The 24,117-nt window shown below is 34.2% G+C and overlaps 1 protein-coding gene across 8 annotated transcripts in view; it reads left to right on the top strand.

The window, feature by feature from the left end:
• The window catches only part of DGKB (diacylglycerol kinase beta), a 748,227-nt gene that overhangs the window by 241,511 nt on the left and 482,599 nt on the right, over positions 1-24,117 (top strand). For all 8 annotated transcript variants that reach the window (XM_037836813.1, XM_037836819.1, XM_037836816.1 and 5 more), the window contains one exon: positions 6,424-6,522. In XM_037836813.1, the coding sequence (XP_037692741.1) occupies positions 6,424-6,522 (99 nt within the window). The remainder of the gene's footprint in view (positions 1-6,423; positions 6,523-24,117) is intronic.

Below are 24,117 nucleotides of genomic sequence, written 5' to 3'. Positions count from 1 at the left end.
AGACGACTAAAACCAAGGGAAGCTAAGCCAATTTTCCATGGTCATCTGCGTAGGTAGAGAGAGAAATGGGTCCATATTTTAGGTCTTGATGCTTCTCAGAACTCATCCTACCCTCCTTTCCAAAATGTTGTTGCCTTGTTCCTTCAGTTAAATCATAAATTGTGGGATAAGAGATACAGATGTAAATGCTGGTCACTGCTGGCAGTGACACTTAAAAAGGTGAGATAACTTTAGGACTCTGGCTGGTTTGGATAATTGTCAAAGTCTGCTTCAAATAGCTTCTGGAGTAAATACAGTTGTTAGATAATCCCGCCAGTGTTTCAAGTTTAATTTCTGGAAATTAATTTGCATATTTTCAAGAATAGCCCTTTTTAATAATATACTACAAAAAAAATTTATGAGACTGGAGTTGTTTTGTTGTTTGTTTTTCCAACTAGCATCTGAATTTTCTCCTTACAGGTGAAATTGTTCTTGCTTATGTCAAAATTAAACATTAGGGGGCACTATGTCAGTTAAGCAAATTCAGAAGTTTCTTTGTAGTGCCCTCCAACCCCTCACCAGATACCATGTTAAGTATTTTAAACATTTTTCCTAAACCCACACTCACACACACTGACAAACACACAGGTTAATTACAAAAACAAACTGTATTTCAAATTTGCAACCAAGTACTTTTTTTTTTAATTGAGCATATTTTCTTCACTTATTTTCAGCTATTACTCGGTTAAATTATATTTGTATTAGAAATTTCCATAATTAGGAAAAATGTTCTTTTATTGAAGTATTTGGTAATTGTAATAAAATGTCTAACAGTGATTTAAATTATACATAAAAAGTACTGAAACATTGAGTTATCAGTTTTAAGGCCACAAGTATCTCACTTTAAAAAAATTTGGTACATTAAAAATATTAGATTTCTTTTTTTGCTAAACATCTACAAAAATACCTCATTTTTGTTTCAGAACTTGTAGGAGCCTGTTCCTCTTATTTTTCCCATGTAGTACATTTTTCACTGGTTATCTCCTAATTTTAACATAAAATCAGATTAGATAACATCAGAATTATTTTGTCCTTACACTTGAAATTATTTTCCTATTCTTCATAAATTTCAGATGTAATGTTTTAAGTTTACTTTTTATTTTTCATTTCTTGAAAAAAAAATGAATGCATTTTAAATGCAAACTTAGCTTGGGCACTTTAAAAATATGGCATACTGGCCTCACCTGATGTGAAGACCTTTTGTAGCTATTAGAATTTTCTTCTCATATACTCCTCCCCTCCTTTTCTCATTTCATCTCCGTGAAATCTGTCGTCTTCCCCTTCCACTTTATGGGAATCACTTCTCTTAAACTTACCACTGGCAGTGTCTTCTTATTGGTACTAAGGTGTCTTGACATTCTTTCCTGCCTTTTATATTCCATTTCATTCCCAGGCTCTCTTTTTTTTTTTTGTTTTGTGGGTTCCTCTCTTCCTTGAAAGGCCCCTTATCAGTTACTCTAAAATCTACATTTCTAGCCCAGCCACTCACCAGTCCTATATTTGTCTTTGTCTTGATCCACGGCCCCAGCCTTGTGAGAAATGAGGCCCTGCCTTTTATAGGAAAGAGGCTGCTATCTCTGAATAAACTATATTGCTCAAAATATAAGGGTTTCTTGTCCCAAATCAGATAATAAGACCCTAATATTTTATGCTTTTGGTAAAGATGCATGAGTAGATGGAGATGATTCTGTTTGCTATTATGGCAAAACACAACATAAACAGTTAATGTCTCAAATCCCAGAACTCCATTCAGGAATTGGGGCTAAGTGAGGAGCACTGGGGTTTAAGGAAGAGTCAGGAAAAAATAAATAAAAAATAAAAAGGGCCCTCTTAGAAATTTCTCCCAAGTCCTAAGGCTTCTGGCCATTCTCAGACTCATTTGCTGTAAACCATGAGCTCCAGGGGTCCCAGGAGTATTTGGTTTATGAAAGAAGACTTGCACAATTAAACAATAAAAGTTCTAATATGCCTGGAAGAACTCAAACTTCTCCTAAGGCACTTCCTCTATTAACTGTTGGATTTATAATTTTAAGTAATTATAGGGACAAATTTATGAATATATTCATTTTGTGCCCAAGTTAAACAATATATTTACCTCAGAATATTTATATATTTAGACATAATACATATTTAGATATAGTGTATTTATAGAAAAATATATAGTTCTTGAGCTGTTATATAAAAATTTTAATATAAAGTTGATCTGCTCTTGACTAATGACCACCTACTACTACCAATAGCCTTTAAACATTTTGTCCCTTTGCTTCTCAGAAACTGCTAATTAATATGACAAAGCTCTAGCAGAAATTTTGATAGTGGTAGGATATGGCACCCTCAATGTTGTGCTTCAGGAAGGTCTTTCTGAATGGATTCCAGGAGGAATCGATAGCAGAGAGGAAGGAGTTTTTGAAAAACCATTATTTACTTCTCTATCTTACTTTTGGAAGTGGCTGGAGTCCTTCTTGATACTAGCCTTGGCTTGAGACTGGTCAGACTGACCTGATTCTTTAGATGGGCTTTGACATTTGCTAGCTGTGCTGTCTTGGACTAGGTGTGTAACCAGTTTTGGCCTATTTCCTAATTTGCAAAGTGGAGTTAATGGTACCTATCTTCTTGTAGGGTTATTGCGGGGATGAAATGCGTAAGAAAATCCCTGTAAAACTGTTTAAGGCAGGAAATTACACAGAATAAGTGCTCAGTAAATGACAATTATTATCATGGGGTGAACTAAGTGAAATACCATGTGGGTGCACGCGCGCGCGCGCGCGCACACACACACACACACACACACACACAGCAAAAACAAAACAGCAGCTGGCACACAGAGGGTACTCCGGAAATAGTACTCATGCCTTTTCCCTCTCACCTCTGGAAGGATCTGTAGTTGCCTAGTCTAAGTCAGAGCAGCACCTGCATGTTGATCCTGATTTTCTAAAACCTTCCAGAATCAAATGGTCTATATCTCACCAAGTCTAGGCTTACCTGGTTTATCCACATTCATGAAGAATAACTGTTCCAACCCTCTCATTCCTATCACTCATTGAAAACAAAGTTAGAAAGCGATTTCTTTTGCTCTTGTCTTTGACCTTTACCCCATGTATTTAATCTTGGCATTTTCTCCTTAAAATATCTCTCTCTGATTTGACTTTTTGCCTCTATAGTCACAGCCCCAGTGCAAGCTCTTAGCACCTCTTGACTAGATTTAAGTCAAAATCTTTGGGCATATTTCCCTAACAGAAGGTACTTTTTCTATAATGCAGGCTGCATACCACCTCCAGAATGATCTGAAAATACTAGTTTTATGCAACCTTGTTCAGCAACCCATAACAGGTCTATGATGATAAATGAAGCCTTCACCCCTCCCTACTCACACCTGATTTTGCAGTTCCTCTAAAATTAGACCCCAACTCAGCACATGATTATATATATATATATCTCACATCCCATACCATGTGCACCCTCTGCTGTAGCTGCACACATCTGTTGCAGTCCCTGGGGAAGGCCACATTCCCTTACCTGTTATCTTCCTCACTCTCTTCACTTGAATGCACCCAACTTCTTACTTATAATTTTCCTCGATAGCAATAATTCCTTTCTCTGAATAATTTCTGTACTTTTATTCTACACTAAAAGAAGAGACTTAAATGCTCTCCAGTGGCTTCCTGTCAGCATGCTAATGTTGTCTACACTGCTAAGCTATTGTTTCCTCCAGCTCCAAACCCATGACAGACTCTTTTTCCTGATCAACCAATATTCTTGACAGAATTTAAAGTTTAGAGGACATACTCAATGAGTATACTTTAATGACTGACATACTATTCTTACTGACTTTTTAAATGCATTTCCTTTTAAAATTTTGTTTTATAAAGTCAAAACATAATTCTCAACTTTGCATCAGCTATGCAAATAAGCTTAAGCAAATAATTAAAGATAAAAATCCAGTTCATATCCCTTATTTAGTTAGTACTTATGGCTTCTTGATATTATACTAGTTTGCTGTGTTGTAGATATGAAGTGAGGCTGTTAGAGCTGAGTTTTATCTCCTTTTGTAAATCTAACCATTTAAAAATAAAAACAGAAAAGCTTAAAATGAGCAGTGCAAAACTATCTTCTAACATTTAGATAGCAACCAGTTTTCTGTGTTTTATATTTCAATACTTTGGGCCACCATTCAATATTCTCTTTGGTTCTCTATTCCCTCTCTTGCTAACTTCTCTTATCATTAACAGCCTACTGCTTGTACCTGTTTATTTCTGCTGTAAGCTTCCCTCTTTGACTTTCTATTTAGAACACATTGTAAATTGCTTCTGGTTATAATAAAATGTCCCTAGTCAGGCAGGAATGAACCAGGATAGGTGGTTGATGCATTTTATTTGGCCTTGTCAAAATAAAGCCTGTCTTATGGCTGTTAATCATTAACTTTTTTGTATCATACGGTGCCATTCCTTTTCTTAAAATAATAAACCCCTAATAGTAATATTTAAGGTTTTCCAATGCTATAGAAAGGCTTATGCTTTAGCGAATGCCAGCATTTAGGTAGCACCCTGAAATTTGCAAAATATTGGGAAAAAAGGAACGATTAAACCAACAGATGCTTTCTTCCAAGTCAGGTTACCTAGTTTTTCCTTAGAAGAGTGATTTCTTTGTTTATCTCCAAATTCCTGCAAAAATTTTTCTATTTTTACTCATTTTGACTTCTTAGATTTCACTGTTTTATTCTCCCTACACTACAGGAAAGGATTTCTACCTCAGATCTTGCTGTTTGCAGAGCGTTCTGAGAGTCTGAACCCTCTACAAATAGTTGTTTGTTCATGGTCAAAGAGCAAATGCTTTTTTCTTGGTGACAAACATGGTACAGAAGAGCCGTAAAATATATTGTCTGTCTTTTGTTTCGGTTCAATTTTCATAGGACTTGGTATTCCATAACTTCTAAATCAAAATATCCAGGTTATGATTTGCTTCAGGAAAATTGATTAAGTCAAACAAACTAATAATACATTTTAAACCAATTGCTAATTTTATTTTGAGGAAGCTATGTATTTTAATTTGCCAAATTACAGTGTCATGTGGCCTCAACTACCTCTTTCATCGTTAACACCTCTTGCCCTTGTCAGAGATCAGTGGTGCCTAATAAGAGATTAAGCTATTTTTTATAGAGGAGTTTACATGCCACTGAAAAGCAGAGCTGCTCATTATGGATGAATATGTGAAGATACTTTTTATTTCACATAATGTGGAGTAGTGTGCATTAATTATAGTACAAGTAGTCTTAACTGTCAGGAAGAGTTGGTGCAACAAATGTTTTAGATTCTAGGACCTCACTAATACCCCCTCAATACAATTCAATCACCAACAGTAAATCAACACTCATTGGACCCTTACTTTGGTTGTTAATTAACTGCTTACAATGGTGAGGTTGTTGTGGAAATTAACATAGTCATGACTTCAGTGGGGTGGTTCAAAACTGAAAAATGATGAGAATTTTATTTTTGTTTTGAACAAGATATGTTATCTTATTAAAATGTATTATTCTTCCAAAGTATGAATGTTTCACATTGAAATTAATATTGAGTTGGGGGGGGGGGAAATCCCAAAATGGCTTTATTCAAAGTGTTGTTTTATAAAATCTCTATGATTTGAATAAAAACTATCACCTTATCTTAAAAATACCACTATTTAATAGATTATATCATATAACTTAAATTAAACTTGTGACCTAGGTTGATGTAATATTAGTTTGGATTCATAGAAGTTGAAAAAATAAATAACACATTAAATGATTATACACTAACAATGTCAGACTGATAAATACAATATAAATATAAATTTTTATAAGCATAATCATCTTATATTTATATCCTGCTCCTGCTGAGCTGAATCTCTGGTTGCATTTACATATTGAATTACAAAGTTAAAACTAATGATGGGATCAATTATGCCCCATACTGAGCTGTGCACTTTGGAATGACTTTGAGAAAACAGGAGGGTCAAAAAAAAAAAAAAAAAAAAAAAAGGCATCCACAGTGCATGGTGGCTTCAAGACTATGTTAACAGCAGATAAGCAAAGGAAGAACTGTCTTGGACATTAATTTGTGTTTATAAAAGAAATCAAACTTCTTGGGTGTTAAACTTAATGTACATTTTAAATAAAAACATTTCTGAGAATTAGAAAATATATAGGCTGGGTCAAGGAAGTTGCTAAATGACTTATTTAGGTAGATATATGAGGGTAAATGTGTGAATCCATCCATGATCCTATTTGTTCTTGTAATTCTTTTAATGCACTTTTAATGTATTTGCTGTACCTCAGATGAAATACAATCCACACCATGTTTGCTGTTGTCATGCAGAATTTGATATTTGTCTCCCTTTTTTCTTTCGTAGCTGCATAATAAATGTGCTTCTCATCTAAAACCTGAATGTGACTGTGGACCATTGAAGGACCATATTTTACCACCCACCACAATCTGTCCAGTGGTACTGGTGAGTTTTTCGTTTCCACCATCATGTTATACCTCAGGTTTACTATGAGGTTCTCTGGCATACCATACCACTAAATGTTCTCAGAGGGCTAATTGTTTTCATTATTCCAAGTACAACTATATAGACATAAACTACCTGTTACTTACAGCAAGAACTACCTTTTCCTACGACATTTCCTTTTGCCTTCATGTCTTAATAAACTTTTTAGTAAAGCACACTCCAACTTAAGCTGACTCAGGTTTTATCACTTAATCATGCTGTACTTACCAGAAATTGTATAGGCAGAACACTTCTACATTTTACATATTTTATAGATCTACTTCCCAGCATAATGAAGTTATTTTTATGGGCAGTTTTGCTGGGGATGCACATTATATATCTGCAATGTTAAGGTCTCTAATTTAGATCAGAGGCTACCTAGAATGATGACACAAACCTAAAAGAAAGCTGTGCACTGCCATTAGGTATATTTTATTTTTTATTAGTGAACAATAAATTTATCTACCTGCAAAATAATTACTTAATTTAGTAAATATAAAAGAAGTGAAAAATGCATAAGCAAATAAGGTAACCCTGAAAAGCAGAAATCCTGATAGAGAGGGAGGTATTTAAAGGTAATATTCATATTGTGTTTCAAAATCCAAATTGTAAAGCAGTTCCTTTATAAAAACCTATTCTCTATCCATAATGGCTGGAACTTCATTTTGATATAATAAAAATACAACTCCTGAAGAATGTTAGACAAATACTTTTCTAAAGGTCAACCTAGAAATTAATCAAATTACTCAATTTGCACCCACTGTAGATCATTTGTAATTATCTGTAAAATACTGGTTGTATTTTAAATGCCTTTATTCAACAAAATTATTTAAAAAAACTCTTCATTTTCTCAGACTACAAACACAGAACAAATGAAAATATCTCCGTATTGCTGAACTTTCCTTTCTTCAAATAAAATTTATCAGACCCCCTGCAGTAAATAAGATTAATTAAAAATAATGAGAGCTATATAAGATACTTTATATTTTAGATTAGGTTGGTATCTATTTTATTTTTTTATAGTAATGTCTTAAAGAGAAAGCCCTTTCAGAATTTTTTTATTTTCATTCTTTTATAAAATACATAGCAATTTTACCTCTTCAGATGCTTCCTTTATCTTAGATTTTTAACTCTAAGAAGAAATCTTATATGCCTTTCTACTACCCGGCTGTTTGCTCAAGACACTTCTCCTTTCAGTGGGCTTGGGGTCTTCTTCCTTCATTCACTATGCCAGCCTCGGGTCACATACAATTGAATAGGAGACAGATTCTTTTTCTTATTTTATTCTTTCATTCTTGGAGATTATCAAAGGTAAATAGCATGTGTTACATGAGTATTTTTCTCTTCTAAATCATTCTTGCAACCACTTTCAATGCAATCTTTAGGCAATTTTGATTCTGAGGATTTATTTTCAATCAGTGGGTCTTCCTACAACCTTTATCATGATATGTATCTCAACATTTGATATTATACTATGTCCTTGGTACTATACACTCAACAGTGTTTGGCACAGTTGACCACTTCATCTTTCACCAATGTCTACCCTTCATTGACTTCCATTATACTATGCTTCCCTGGGCCTTCTGTCTCTCTGGATACACCCTTTTAGTATTTTTATTAGGCTTCACTACTTCACCTTAACCCCTGTTGGTGCATCATTGTGTTTTCACTCCTAACATTCTTCCCTGATCTTGTATATTTAGATGATTTCATACTGTTAATATGTAATCAGCTCATCCTACTATTCTGAATCCTAGATCTATTGAGCTGTAACCTGGAGGTCCCATATTGATTTAAATACAACATGCACAATATATTACTATTAATAAGATAAATCCTTACAATGGCCCTATAAGGTAAATACTGTAATTATCCTCATTTTACATATGAGCAAACTGAGAAACAGATAGGTTAAGTAAGCTTCCTGGTGCCACATAGCTACTAATTGGCAATCCAGGATTTGAACTCCCAAGGAATCATTCCAGAGCCTGTGCACTGAGCTCATCATTCCCACACTCTCCAAATCCCAGTCGGGACCTTCTATATGTTTTATCTCAGCGACTGGAACCATCATACACCAAATTTCCCAAGCCAGGAACTCGAGAATCATCTTTGATTCCTCACCTTGTATATCCAATTAATCGTTTGGCTGTCTATTCTTATGTTGTTAATCCTTCCTTGTTATTCAACCCTACTGTTACTGCCTCATATGTCACTCTCACAGATTTCTCAACCAGGATTACCCCAGTAGCATCCTTGGTGAATTAGCTCTTTTCATGAATCCTCCAATCTGCTTCCAGTGACAACTTTCAAAATCTCAAATATGTTTATGTCTCCCTCACACCTCAAATATTTTCAGTGGTTCCCTATTAGATTCCCAAACTATCTAGCATGGTAAAACAGACTCTCTAACTGGCTCAGCCTATCTTATCTGTCTCATATCACCTTGTACCCCACAAATCAAGAAAATTTGAACTACTTACAATTCTTTAACTACACCAATTCTTTCAAGCTCTTGGGTTTGGCATATGCTAACAAATCAGTCTAAACCACTTCTCTTTAACATTTACCCCAACTTGCTAAGCAGAAATAAAGGGTTATTTTATTATCATGAAATATATATATTGATTATTCCACCCATTAAATGGTTAAATACTCATACTTTATACAAATTAATAAAATTGTTCTACTGACAAATTAGCTTCCACAGATGGACTCTTGAGACTTTTTAATCTGTGAACTATTATTAATTTCCCTGGAATAAATCCACACTGCATGGTCATTTGCTGAAAGAAAATCATTATTCCTTGCAAATAATATAATCTTATTTTGCTTTTCATTCTTCAATACCAGTTTTATTCTTAAAATAAGTACAAGTCCTGTTTTCTCAGGCTCATATTCTTTCAGAGGAGTAGGAGAACTTCAGAATCAGTTATTACAAAATTGCCAGTAATATCTCTATCATGTTCTAGAAAATATAAAAGGAAGAGATTCTGTGATCAGACATTGGTCATTGAATGAGCTACATAAATTCAATATGGACCACTAATTCTTGGTTGAATTTCATATAACCCTGAATCTTAATGACATACCACAAGGTCAGCATCTATAATAGCATTCTTCTGATATTTTAGAAAATCTTTTCCAGTGTCATAATTTTTTTTCCATTTCTGTACCTACTTTCTCAGCCTTCCAATCCTCCCCAATATTTGTTTTTTTTTATATTAAGTTAATGATTCAATAGATCGTAAAGCAAGCATCTCCCAAGCACTGTGAATGGGCTTATACAGATAATTGATCTTGATAGCAGCTATTTCCATAAAAATGAATTAAATTCATCTACTCTGAAATTAAAATTGTCATCTTACCAGATGATATTTTTTCTTCAAATGGGAAGAAATGCTACCTATGTATCAGATATAACCACTGTTTTCTGGGATTATAATTGGCAACTAGCGTATTTTCAGAAAATTACCAGGAAACTATGTGTCCTAAAATTTACATAATGTGTTTTTATCAAGAGTTGTCTGTATGTTTAGGTATTTATAATGATTTAAATGAATTTTTTGAGCAAATATTATTACAATCTCAGTCCACGTGCTACCATGTTGAAACAAATTGAGAACTATTTAGAAGGGTAGATTTCTTGCAGGACTTTCTTCACCCCACCTCCAAGCAGATATAGAGTGAAACAAAACTATTCAGCCAGCATCTTAATTTTCATAAATGGTCATTAACCCTTCACAATTAATAGTCAAAACAGATGTTGTGTCTTTAATGAACTTTATTAAAAAGTGCATTTTTGGTCTTTGCTACAGATCACTCACTGAAAACTCAATTGGACCAATTACAATCAAAGTGACATTGCAAGAAGTTGTAATAATTTCATATGGAACATTGCCTGATGAGTATGCAATCCACTACTCTGTTTCGTTCCACATTTTACCCATAATTCAAGCCAAACTGGTGTCTGCTGTTTCAGTCCCTCACAGGTTTACTTTTATTAAATTGGCCCTCACCATTATGCCATTGGCCTTCATTAAAAGGCATTTTGGAAAATTATCACCTGAAACCCTCTATTGTAATAATTGTTGGTACGTTGTTGGATGTATCATTCATTATCTGAAACAATGAAAGTTTTATTATGTCATGTCATTTCTGTTGTTAGGAAGCTTAGAGTTAAACTTCTACCCACATTGGACTAAGATGCCATGATATATGGTGTTTACTTCTGTGTGCTAAACTGTAACTTTATTACTATCCTATCCATATATTTCTCTTTACTATAAATGGCCTCATTTAGTAATTCTTAAATTACTTTTGTAGGACATAAATTTGTTAGGTCACAAAAATCAATGGAATAGGCAATATATGACTCTTTGAATCTTAGAATAATCTCAGAGAGGGAGCTATAAATTTGATCAACTTCTCTAGAAGTAAGATATACTCTTATATCCATTATAAGCTTTATACTGTTTTCTTATGGTCAAGCAAAACTGGGTCTATGGAATTGGACATGTTTTTATAAGGATTCTTTAGTGGAGGGTAGGTTTTATTTAATTAATTTTGCCACCATCAACAAAAGAATACTTGAAACATCCCATGAGGAAATAGCCCTTCAAACTTTACGTAACAGTGAAAGGAAGCAAATCATCATAAAAATCATTTGTATTATATTTAGCACCATGATTTAATTTAGTTTTCTCTATGTATAAAATGACTTTACATTATTATTTAAGAACAAGTTTCTTATTTCCAGATAAGGGGTCAAATGTCTAGTCACCCTTTTCATTTCAATATATTTTGTAAACTTGATAAATTAGAATGTAGATATGATATAATGTTAAATAATATTTTGATTATTTAAAATATGAGATTATATTACAGATAAGTAACAGCTATTTTTATACCGTTATTACCGTCTTTAAAATATGACACCACTATCATTACTGATAATCAGTGTACATTATTTTTACAGACAGTAACTACAGTGCCAAAGATTCCTTTATTTTTCCTTCTTTCTCTTGCTCCTTCTTACTTTCTTCTTTCCATTGACTTTTTTTAAATTCAGTTTTATTGAGATATATTCTCATATCATACAGTCATCCGTGGTGCACAATCAACCGTTCACAGCACCATCGTATAGTTGTGCATCATCACCCCAATCTATTTTTTGAACATTTTCCTTATACCAGAAAAAGTAAAAATAAGAATAAAAAATAAAAGTAAAGAAGAACACCCAAATCATCCCCTCCCTCCCACCCTATTTTTCATTTAGTTTTTGCCCCTATTTTTCTACTCATCCATCCATACACTGGATAAAGGGAGGGTGATCCACAAGGCTTTCACAATCACTCTGTCACCCCTTGTAAGCTACATTGTTATACAATCGTCTTCAAGAGTCCAGGCTACTGGGCTGGAGTGTGATAGGTTCAGGTATTTACTTCTAGCTATTCCAGTACATTAAAACCTGAAAAGGATTAACTATATAGTGTGTAAGAGTGCCCGCCTGCGTGACCTCTAGACTCCATTTGGAATCTCAACTCCATTTCAGCCACTGAATCTTTGTTGTGTTTCATTTTGCATCCCCCTTTTGGTCAAAAAGATGTTCTCAATCCCCTGATGTCAGGTCCAGTTTCATCCTTGGGAGTCATATTCTGCATTGCCAACAAGATTCACACCCCTGGAGTCAGGTCCCACATAAGGAGGAGGACAGTTCACCTGCCAAGTTGGATTAGCTTTTCCATTGTCTTTTACTAAAGTCACAGGAGCTGAAAATTCGGATAAGAACAGGTGTCTTCTCTCCTGCAATTTAGAGTCTATTGGGCAAGGCTAGCAAACAGATTACACACTGAAGTGTGATAGATAAAATTACTTATAGATAAGAGCTTTAAAAGAGGGAACCTAATGTCCTGAGGGTGAGTAAAGTAAAAGTTCTTGAAGAAATGATTCCTGGACTGAATCTTGAAGAAAATAAAAGCAAATATATAGTGAGCTCTAAAGAAAGCACATAGTGTGATCAAGAAACTGTAGAAAGTTTAATGGGAGTTACATGAAAACATGAGACAGGAGAGATAGACAAGACAAGGTCTGAGATAGGGGAAATCTTGCCGTCTTCTCAAGGAGTTGGGATTTAACCAACAAAAATATGAGGTTACATTATCAGGTTTGTGTTTTAGAAAGATGAGGTCTGATGTCAGTGTGAATTAAATTTAAAGTAGTGAGGCAGAGGCAATATTAGAGAATGTCACTATGGGATTGTAAGGTGAATGATGCAAAGATACCATTAGTAAAAGGAAAACAGAAGAGAAGACTGTATCAGAAAATGGACTATGGACTATTAGGATTTGATTTTACTTCAGACGAGATTAGTCAGTTGATGGTAAGGTCCAGTATGCAACTGTGGATCTATGCTGTTCGACGACCATGCAGGGGAGGTTCACTAGATGTAAGGAGGTTAAGAAAATCTATGACTAGATTATTTGATGGGTCCATCTACATTGGCCTTACAACTACCCAGGATGATTGCAGGGTCTTCATGAAATGGTTGTAACATAACAATAATGAATAAGGGTAGAAGGGAGAACTATTAGATTCCATGGGCCTCAAGTGATAAGAAATTCTACTTTAGCCCTGAGAAGTGATGATTTGGATGGAAAGCTAAGAGATATCCTTGAATACTATAGAACCAGCAATGGGTGAGAGAATGGACAGACTCTTTATAGGAGTGTTACAGATAAAGTACCAATGACAGACAGGAGAGGGTAATTTGACAGGAGAGGGTAATTTGTTTATTTTGAATAAGACTTCTAGAAAGTGCAGGGAATAGTTTTAGAAATGTGGTGAGGGATAGAAGGTTGATTTAGGGTAAGGGAATCAGAAGTAAGCATGGGATACAATAGCCAGAATGGATAAAAGACTAGAGCCTTGAGTTCTGACATGAATTCTGTATGTAGAGGCAAGTAATTGCCTTCGAGTGGTTCCAGAATGGTGACAAATGACTTGAATCCAGAATATAAAAAGAACTCATATAAATCTATAACAAGCAAACAATCCAATTCAATAGGGCAAAAGACTTCAATAGGAATTTGAACAAAATATTTATGCAAAAAGTCTAGGAACATTAATATGTGGTCAATGTCATTACTCATGAGACAAATGCATATTACAGTATCCGTAGATAGCACTACATGCCCACCAGAATGGTTTAAACAATTAAAAATACTAAGTTTTGGAAATGATATGGAACAACTAGATCATTCATAAATTGCACGTGGCACAGTAAGTTCTTGCAACTGCTTTGGAACATTTTTTGGCAATATACTACCTATATTTGAATCCTGGCTTTTTCCAATTGTTGTGTGACATGAGGCAAGTTATTAACAGTTTGTGCCTCTACATGCCATTTTTCAAATAGAATTACATGAATTAATTGATGTAAGCTACTTAGAACCAAGCCCTGTGCATAGTAAGTGCTCAGTCAATATCATCTATTATTACTGTTATTATTAACATTATGTTGGAATCAAAAAAGTGGGCTTTAACTTCCTATTATAAAAGAAATATGCACTCCTTAAAGAAAATTTGTAAACGCAAACAAAAAAGAAAAATAAGGGAAAGAAGAAAAATAACCTGTAATCCAATTATATAAAAAGACCAGTATTCATAAATGAACAGAATCAGTATTAAAATTTCCTTCCTGATTTTTAAGTGTATATGAATAGTTTTTAACTAAATATTTCTGTAACTAAACTGAATATAATGTGGCATCCTATTTTAACACTTAAACTGATATATATATATCCATATATTTTGGAATACCGGTATCAATGGCTACTTCATATACCATTAAGTGAAGCTATTATAATTTAATTGAAGCAGTCCCTATATCTGGCATGTTTCCATTTGCTTAGTTTGCTGTTATAAATAACACTTTAGTGAACATGTTTGTAAAGAACAGTTTCTCCTAGCTACGCTCTAGTCAATGTTACGAAGTATCATTTTTTCAAAAATTTTGTCATTGTTCTACAGATGAATCGGATTTCACATACATTTAGTTCTTTATGTGCTATAAACACATTTCCAAATAAGGAATATAGTGATTAGACTGTTTCCTAAATTAAAAAATTAGTTTTAGCATAAACTGTCAATTATTTAAAACTTGGTTATTTTTAGGCAATTATTTTATCTTATTTTTGAACATAGATATAATATGTTCTAGTTAGGTAATGCTGCCTGAATGCAAAACATCAGAAATGGACTGGCTTTTATAAAGGGCATTTATTTGGTTACAAAGTTACAGTCTTAAGACCACAAAGTGTCCAAGGTAAGTCATCAAAAATTGGGTACCTTCACTGGAGGATGGCCAATGGTATCCAGAAAACCTCTGTTAGCTAGAAAGTCACGTGGCTGGCATCTGCTCCAAAGTTCTGGTTTCAAAATGGCTTTCTCCCAGGATGTTCCTCTCTAGACTGCAGTTCCTCAAAAATGTCATTCTTAGTTGCTTTTGGGGTGTTTGTCCGCTCTTAGCTTCTCCGGAGCAAGAGTCTGCTTTCACAGCCATCTTCAGACTATCTCTCCCCTGCAGCTACTCTGTCAGCTTCTGTGCATTCTTCAAAGTGTCCGCTTGGCTGTAGCAAGCGTGCTCCTTCTGTCTGAGCTTATATAGTGCTCCAGTAAACTAATCAAGGCCCATGCATGCTGAATGGGTGGGGCCACACCTCCATGGAAATTATCCAATGAAGGATCTCGCCCCCAGTTGAGTGATCACATCTCTATGGAAACATCCAATCAAAAGTCTCCAACCCAATCAACACCAATAGGTTTCCTGCCCACACAAAACTGCATCAAAGATAATGGCATTTTGGGGGACATAATACATCCAAAACAGCACATAATATCATTAAAATATACAGGAAAAATAGTGTTCTCTGGCAGGAAATGATATGATGTATAACAAAGCATATATTCAGCTTTATGCTCTTCTTGGGCCAATTGTGCTGTGTTCTTCCTGCAATACCTTGTCTTGTTATAATAGCCTATGTTGCCTTAGGTTAACCTTTAAGAATAAAGTTAATAAAAATGCCAACAAGATAATGAAGCTTGTAAGCTCAGACAGAGGAAATCAAAACTACTTGGAAAACATAAATTCTAAAAATACTTTTCACATTTGAATCAAATAGTCTCACTTCTACCCCTCTTCTTCACTATGACTCTGAATATGTGGCTGAGTTGTGGTATTGCCAAAGCAGTGATCTAGATATTTCTACATATAGCATCCTCAGAGAACCATATGTCTATATATCATCTCGTCTTCCGATCTTTCTTACTCTTCCACAATTAGAAGAATTCAACTAAATTATGCATTGTAAATATGATGATTAAGTCTTAAATAGCATAGAGTGTGTTAAATCCTTCCCTAAACCATGTGTTTTTACTCCTCATGCATGTCAGAAGGTCTAAGTAGTGAAAGCATAGTGTATGCCCCTTCCACAAGCATTATGAGATCATTCTGTTCTGTCACTTCACTCTAACTGACAACAGTTAATAATGATAACCACCACCCTAAACTTCAGCCAGTTAAAGTAGGGTGAGAGATACTTGAATTCTCTGTGATTTTGAAATTTGGATTTTAAAATCTCTGTGACTCAGTTTCCAAGACTACTTATAGAAGTTTTTAAAGACCCCTCCTAGAAGTACAGAATCTGATGGAAAGATGTGAGTAGTTGGCTAAGGATGTGTCTTGTTGAACTGTTTCAGTTTTTATTTAACATTATTTCATCTGCTTCACCTTTCTTTTCCATTAACCTCTTTCACCTTTAACCACAGTCACTGATGTCCTCTATTTTCTTGAAATTCTTTATGTTATCTACCAAGGGTTTGTGCCTTTGTAATTTTTTTGTCTGAAGAATGGGGACAAAGCACATTGTCAGTGCTCAATAAATGTTTCATCAATGTCACTACTTAATATTCATTCAATTAATATTCATTATAGACCAATTCATAATTGTCATCATAGTAATGATAGCCAAAAAGGAATCTCATTTCTTTCCATATTTTGAAAGCCTAACTCACAGACTTGATTTCATGACATGATTCATAAGGTACAGCTGCTTTTTATTTGTTTTTTTAATACACAGAATTAAATTCTGAATAGCCCTTTACTTTTTGCCAGTGTTTTTCTGATTCAAATTTCAATAAGGAACACATTAAGTACTAGAGCTCTGTCATGTTATAAAATACGTGTACATCAGTTTTGGTTTGGCAGATCTTTCACATACATAAACTTTAAAGGAACATAAAATACAAAGAAGGGGAAAGGACCCAGTCACACTAAGTGATAATTACATTATTTATACTAGTGAGAGGAACCGTTTAGTAAGATTGGTATTGTTGGTTTCTGAAGAACCCATCTTTATGCTGACTAGGCTGTATTATGTAGAAGATGTATATTTATATACAGGGCCTTTTCTTGAAGAAAAAGCTCATGAATTGTGGCTAATTATGCTTGAGTCTACCTAAATTAATATGGTAAAGTTCCATTTTTAGGATATTTAGTCTCAATAGGGCTAAAAAATATTCCTGCAAGCTTCTGTGATATTTTCAACCTAAATATAAAGCTATATAAAATATAGCTGTACCCAGAGCAAGTTATAATAATTTAAGGAAACAAACCTGTGCATGTTAGGTTTGTCATAAATTACAGAAAAGAAAAAACGAAAAGCACATAAGATGTAATTTGGAAGTTTGATTAGGAGGAAGTATGATGGAAATGCCAAGCATGTAGCCATAAATGAGCATGTATACAAAGTAGGATGAAAAAAATATCCAAATGCTAAAATCTGTGAAAGAGACTCAAGCACAGGAAACAATCTCAGCAATGTTTCTGATTCAAAAAGTGAGATGTGAACTTATATATTAATGAATTATTTAAGTTATTCTATAACTTATTCCCAAGAATATTTGAGCAGGTTGTATAAATGCCCAATATGAAGCAAAACAAGATATAATAAGATTGTGTTAAAATTAAGTTGACTTTATAAATTGATGTCACAATATCCTAAAAATTTGATAGAGGTAGTTTGAAAATTTGTTTCTGAGTTTTCTCCTAGCCTTAGCATAGACTTGTCAGTGTTTATAATTTTAAAAAACAGAGCGTTCACTTGAACGAAAAACTTGTTGTTACTGAAACCTGAGATGAATTTAATCCATGTGAAACTGTATTGGTAGTGGGCTACACCTCAACAATCTTGCTATAATCAGTGTAGTATTTTTGTTGTTGTTTGATTTTCTTACAACAATTGTCAATGCAGACTGCTGGCTAATGGTTAAAATGCATTTCAGTATATATAAATCTACCCAGAGCCAAAATAAAATAATACTTCAGCAACAAGAAAGCAAGGAAATAAGCATGGTAGGTAAAAGATAGATATCATGTGCGATGATTTATTGCATGTGTGAAAAGAAATGTTATTAGCAATTGTCTTAGAGGATCAGTAATACTAACGAAAACGTCTACTTTATAACTCACTGATTTGAAAGAGAAAGAGACAACTGGAGAGTTAAGAAAGAAAATAGAGAAAAAATAATGTCTTAGCAAAAACTAAAATACATTAGTATCAGAATAGAGCAAAATCCACATGAAGACAATTGTATCAGTAATTTGGAAGTCAGTCTCTCAGAGTGTAAGGGAGAAAATGTAATGAGGTGGAAAGTGATCAGAAGTAAATTGGATTTAGTACTGATATCCCTAAAGGAAAAAAAAAGTTTCAACTAAGTATACTCTTAAATAGTATACTACACTAAAGAAAATTATACTGAACTAAAAAGCACCTATACCTCTTCTCAATTCCATATATTTAAAGCAATTTCCATTCAATATTTTTGCTTAACAAATGACTCCAGAGTTTGCTTGGAAGGATAAATGTGTGACAACACATTATAATACCTTTAAAAAGAAGAGTTATAAGGAAAAAAAGATTGTTCTAATAGATCTTAAAAATATATTATTAAAGTTATAGTGATTAAAATAATCTAATAGTGACTGCAGAAGATATAAAGAACCTACAGGAAGTCTGAAGACACATTCAACTACATGTAATAATATATGATTAAGGTCACATGTCAAATCTGGAGGGGAGTGGTGGGGGTCAAGGGTACTGATATAAGGGAAATGAAAACTAAGCTAAATTCTACACTACGGCTCATTCTAAAATAAATTCAACATCAATTAAGATTTAATTTTTGCCTAGAGAATGACTTTTTACCTTTTCCTTTAAAAAAATTTGTATAGACCAAAACTTGCATATCAAAGATAAACATCATAGCAAAAGATGTTCTGTTTTGTAAAATTAATGCAAACATCTAAAAATTATTTTAAAAGTTAAACCTCAATAGTAAGCAAGAAATGCAAATTAAAACCATGAGATATATTATTTCTCTCCATTTTGGAAAATATGTTTGAAATGTTAATTCCCATTGCCAGCATGGTTGTACAAAACTAGCTATTCTCCTAAATGCTGGTAAAACTAAATTGCCACGAACTGTAGCATAAAAGGCCCAAATGGGCAAACTTCTGCCTAAATAATTCTGCTTGTGTCCTTCAAGAGAAGATGAGGTTAGGGTAGAGGTGGGCAAATGTCCAGATCTAATACCATTACAGTAGAAGCAAATGCTTTATATCATTCCCATCTCCTAATTTTTTTAAATTTTGAGTGCTGTTAAAATCAGACTCCCTAAACCACCACTAGACATTTAAGAATAAATTCCACTTTGCAAAGGTAACCTGTGATTTTAATGATTCCTGCTGAAAATGCTGGTGATTATAAAGTATTTATGTACAAGCTTTCATTGTCTATTGTCAACTTTCACTTGAAACCTGAGTAAGCATGATTCGTATATAACTTTTGGTCTATATATTAATTCATGCAGAGTTCTGTGATCTCTGACCCATTCCAATCTTTGTTCCCTAGTTCAACCCTGTGTTTCCCCTTTATGAGTAATATGGACAGTTCTATTGAAGTCTCCCTTCCTAGTCCTTGCTAGAACTGGAAGTTTAGAAGATCTATTCTAGAAGTATAGAAGACAGTCTATCATTTGAACAATCCCATTGCTAATTCTCTCAAAGCTTTTGATCTATACTGTTTCATTTGCCCAAGGAAACCCAAATTGCGGAGTAATACACACCGTGCACCATGGTTCTATTTCTTATTACATTACTCATATTTCATGCCAACCATATATATTTCTGAATAACTTCACTTACCTCCCATTTCTTTAACATTTCACATCTTCCAATGCCTGTAGCCCTCTCCCAGTTTCTTTCATCCTAGCATTTTCTTCTGCTCTCTTTCCTTTGAGGAAAATATAATTCTTCAGAGAATGGTGACCAACGAGCATGGCAGCTGTAGGATGAGTGCTCTGCCCAGGTGAAAAAAAGAGTCTGTTTTGGGCTTCCAACAGTATCTACCCTCTCAGGGACTCTGTCCAACTATTATCCTTTTTGAATCCCCTGCAGTGTTTGACATGCTTTGAAATGCTCTCTTCTGTAACACATCACTCATTTATACTAGTTTTCCATCTTCCTTTCTGGCCACACTTTATCAGTATTCCCAAGTTCCTAGTCCTCCTTCCATCATTAAATATGTGTAAAGTTTCCACTTTTGGTTTTATTCTCATCTCATTATGCTCTGCAATCTAATTCAATTCCTTGGCTACAAATACAACTTTTGAATATACAGTGGTACCTTGGTACTCAACTACTTTGAAACTCGTCAAATTTGGTACTTGACACATTTTGATGTGAAAGTTTTGTCCCGGTACTGGTCATTTGTTTTGTACTTGGTGGTTGCCTCCTGACTCGCTACCCTTTCCAGCCGAAACAAAGGGTCACTCATTAGTCATGCAGTAGATCTTGCCCTGTGCATATCCTCTTGCCATCTTAGCTTCTGTGGTCATTTTGTGTATTTTTGCACTTTTTTTTCTCATCATGGGTCCTAAGAAAATGAGCAGTAATAGCACTGAGCAGAAAAGAAAATTATTTTGCACCACCATTGAACAAAGAAAGAGAAAACAATGGGCAAATATGAGAGCTGTATTCATATTACTGATCTTGCTAGAGAATACAGTATGCCTAGAACAATGGTCTCCATCATCATTAAAAATAAAGGAAGTGATAAAAAAAAGGCTGATGTTGAGGAGTGAGTGGAGGAACATTGTGAAGAGCTCAGCACTGAGGAGCTGCAGGAACTACAGAAGAAGCAACAAGAAGTGGCTGAAGAGATTTCTTCACATGAGGAGGAGATAAGGGAGGATGTTACCACTTCCTTGATAAAAGAAATGTGTGCAAAGTGGGCAGAAGTTCAAAACTTCATGGAGAAGTACCATCTGGACAAAGCTCTGACAAGCAGAAATGTGAATTTATTGAATGATCAAACATTTTCACATTTTTGAAGAATTCTTAAAAGAAGATAGAAACAGTCCTCATTGGATAAGTTTTTAGTGAAGGCGACAAAGAGTGGGTAAGAACCTGTGGTGCAAGTTGGAAAAAGGCAGAAAAGAGAAAGAACACCTGAAGTGCAAGTGCCTGATGTTGTATTGGAGAGAGACCCTCCTTCCAAGCAACAACACTCCATGTAACCTCTTCTCTCCACCACTTTCCCCCCAACATCCCATTAGGCCATTGTTCTGGTTTGCTAATGCTGTCCTTTTGCAAAATACCGGAAATGGATTGGCTTTTATAAAGGGGGTTTATTTGGTTACAAAGTTACAGTCTTAAGGCCATAAAGTGTCCAAGATAAGGCATCAACAATTGGGTACCTTCACTGGAGAAAGGCCATTGGCATCCGGAAAACCTCTGTTAGCTGGGGAGGCACGTGGCTGGTATCTGCTTGCTTCCAGGTTGCATTTCAAAAAGGCGTTCTCCAAAGTGTAGCTCTTGGGGCATTTTGTCCTCTCTTAGCTGCAGCTCCTCTTCAAAATGTCACTCACAGCTGCTCTTTATATGGCTCCAGTGATTTAATTCAGACTGACCCTGAATGGGTGGGGTAACACCTCCATGGAAATTATCCAATCAAAAGTCTTGTCCATAGTTGATTGAGTCACATTTCCATGGAAGCACTCAATCAGATGACTCCAATCCAATCAGCATTAACACATTTGCCCCCACAAGATTGCATCAAGGAACATGGCGTTTTGGAAGGACCTAATACGTCCAAACTGGCACAGCCATGGGCTCTTCTCAGTACAGGGAAAGTGAAGGTTTTATTTTATTTGATCTAAGCACTTACTAATTTTTAGGTGTATTTATCATGTAAAGTAATGATATATAACCATATCTTTCATATTTTGTCTTAAAAATGTCATTGTCTTTGGTTTAGGAACACATTAAATTTATTTACATTATTCCTTATGGGAAAAATGTGCTTGGTACTTGTCGTTTTTGGTAATCATCATGCCTCCTGGAACCAATTAACGACAAGTACCAAGGTACCATTGTATCTACACAAGCTTGATCCAAATACTCAGCTCCATGCTGTACATTTCCTCTTGGATGCTCCACAGGGTCCTCAAAGTCAATATACCAGGCAATGTTTTTTATGAAACAGTTCTCTATGCTCATTGAATAGCACCACAACTATTATTTCCATCACACATGCCTAAAGGGTTTAACTTTTAAAATTTCATGCCTAATTCAATTTTGACATATAGTTGATGCTTAACAAGTATTTGCTCAGTGAATGAATAGCATCCAATCAGCTTTTTACTCCCATTAGCTATCACTCTTTCCTGAATCAAGAAAAAACATATCAGACAGTGACATAAATATCATATAAACATTAAAATGAATACCTGACAGTGAGGGTTATTTCTAAATATTGATAACTCATATAATTGAATTGAATTGTTACAAGCTAATAAAATTAAGTTTAAAGTGTGTGATGATGAGGTAATATTGGTGGATGTCAAATTAGCATTCTGTGTTTAGTTTCTGGAGTGGCACTTGAAGCATTTCATAGCTGTTACTAAATTTTGAAAAACTTGTGATGGCTTTGTTATTGTAGTACTAAAAAATATCCAATAGATGGTACTGTGAAATGCCTAACCTTTCAATTTTATCACATATTTCCTTAGAATTTTTTGCCTATATAAATATGTCTTATAACTTAGGTCTAGAAATCAAAATTTGCTATTCATTCCTGCAAATAGATATGCACCACTTCAGAATGGAATTCTGTATGAGGACCAAGATAAATGAGGCCATATACAAATTGCTATTTTTCAGATACTCTTTAGAAGCACACTCTATTTAAAAAAATTATTGCTGTTTTCTATTCTCAATAAATTTTAACCCCATATATTTATAAATGCATATATATATATATACACATACACATATATATGCATGTATAAATAAATATATATATAATTTGCTGTATGCATACTATATGTATAATCTGGTATAACATTCCACTCTGATATTAAACTGCTTTTATGTACCAGAAAAATGGAATCTCTCTTGTGAAGCAAGTGGAGAGATTGTCTACACAGAATTGCTTTCTTTTATGCTAGTGTTTATGACATTGTTCTTGAGCAGTGCTGACTATTCCTTTGCAAACCAGCTATTTATTTATTTATTCAGTAAAATGTTATTAAATCTGACTACATTCCAGGTACTAGACATATTAAGATAAATAGGTCTTACGTTGATTTTTTTTTTTTTTTTTAATGAATCAGCAGCTTCTTTTTGGGATATTCATCGTAAATCCCTCAAACTCTTTATGCATTTACTATTTTTACCATGTTTTATATAATCTGAATGTATGGCATGATATATTATGCATCCTTCTAAAAAGAACATATTCTTAGGTTCATATGAATGTATTACTGAAGAAGAAATATACTGTTGAAATAACTTGAGCTACTTGAATGATTATGACCATTTATTTAAAATCCCACAATAATTAATGCTTTGGTAAATTCCTGTGTTTTTTTTCCTAAGCCACGTCAGAAGTAACATGTCAGATTTGCAATATAAAGCTGATGGATGAACACTAATTGCCTGGATACTTCAAGATAAAAATAAATTTTTCTATTAAATATATTGTATCTGATGATAACATCTTTTTGGAATCACTAGGGGATTATGCATCCTTTAGTGTCCAACCCAGATTCTTTAAGATTTTGTACCAATCATGTACTATGGTCTTTTCAAAAACAGTGACACGCACTGATTCATTTACTCAGAGTTCCTAGTTCGCTGGCTTTACATAGCATTACATGGCAAAGTTCCTACTTGAGCTAAATAGGTTTAAATACAAGCCATGCATGTAGATCTCAAGTGATAGTCTCTTAATAGATGTCAGATACTCTTTATTGCTACCCTCTTTTATTTCAGTAACATTTTAATTAATTCACACTGATTGAATAAATGTACATTGAGACTTGTTTCCTAATGAGGGCACATTTAGAGGAAAGGTTTTGCATCATTCTGATATCCTGTGGGTAATTATATTCTAATTATATGGTCTGGGGAAAAGAGTCTATAAGTCAGTACTG

The sequence above is a fragment of the Choloepus didactylus genome, chromosome 5, assembly GCF_015220235.1.
Source record: "Choloepus didactylus isolate mChoDid1 chromosome 5, mChoDid1.pri, whole genome shotgun sequence".
Classification (NCBI taxonomy): Eukaryota; Metazoa; Chordata; class Mammalia; order Pilosa; family Megalonychidae; genus Choloepus; species Choloepus didactylus.
The sequence above is the reverse complement of the archived record's forward strand: the minus strand, read 5'-3'. Positions and strand labels throughout refer to the sequence as shown.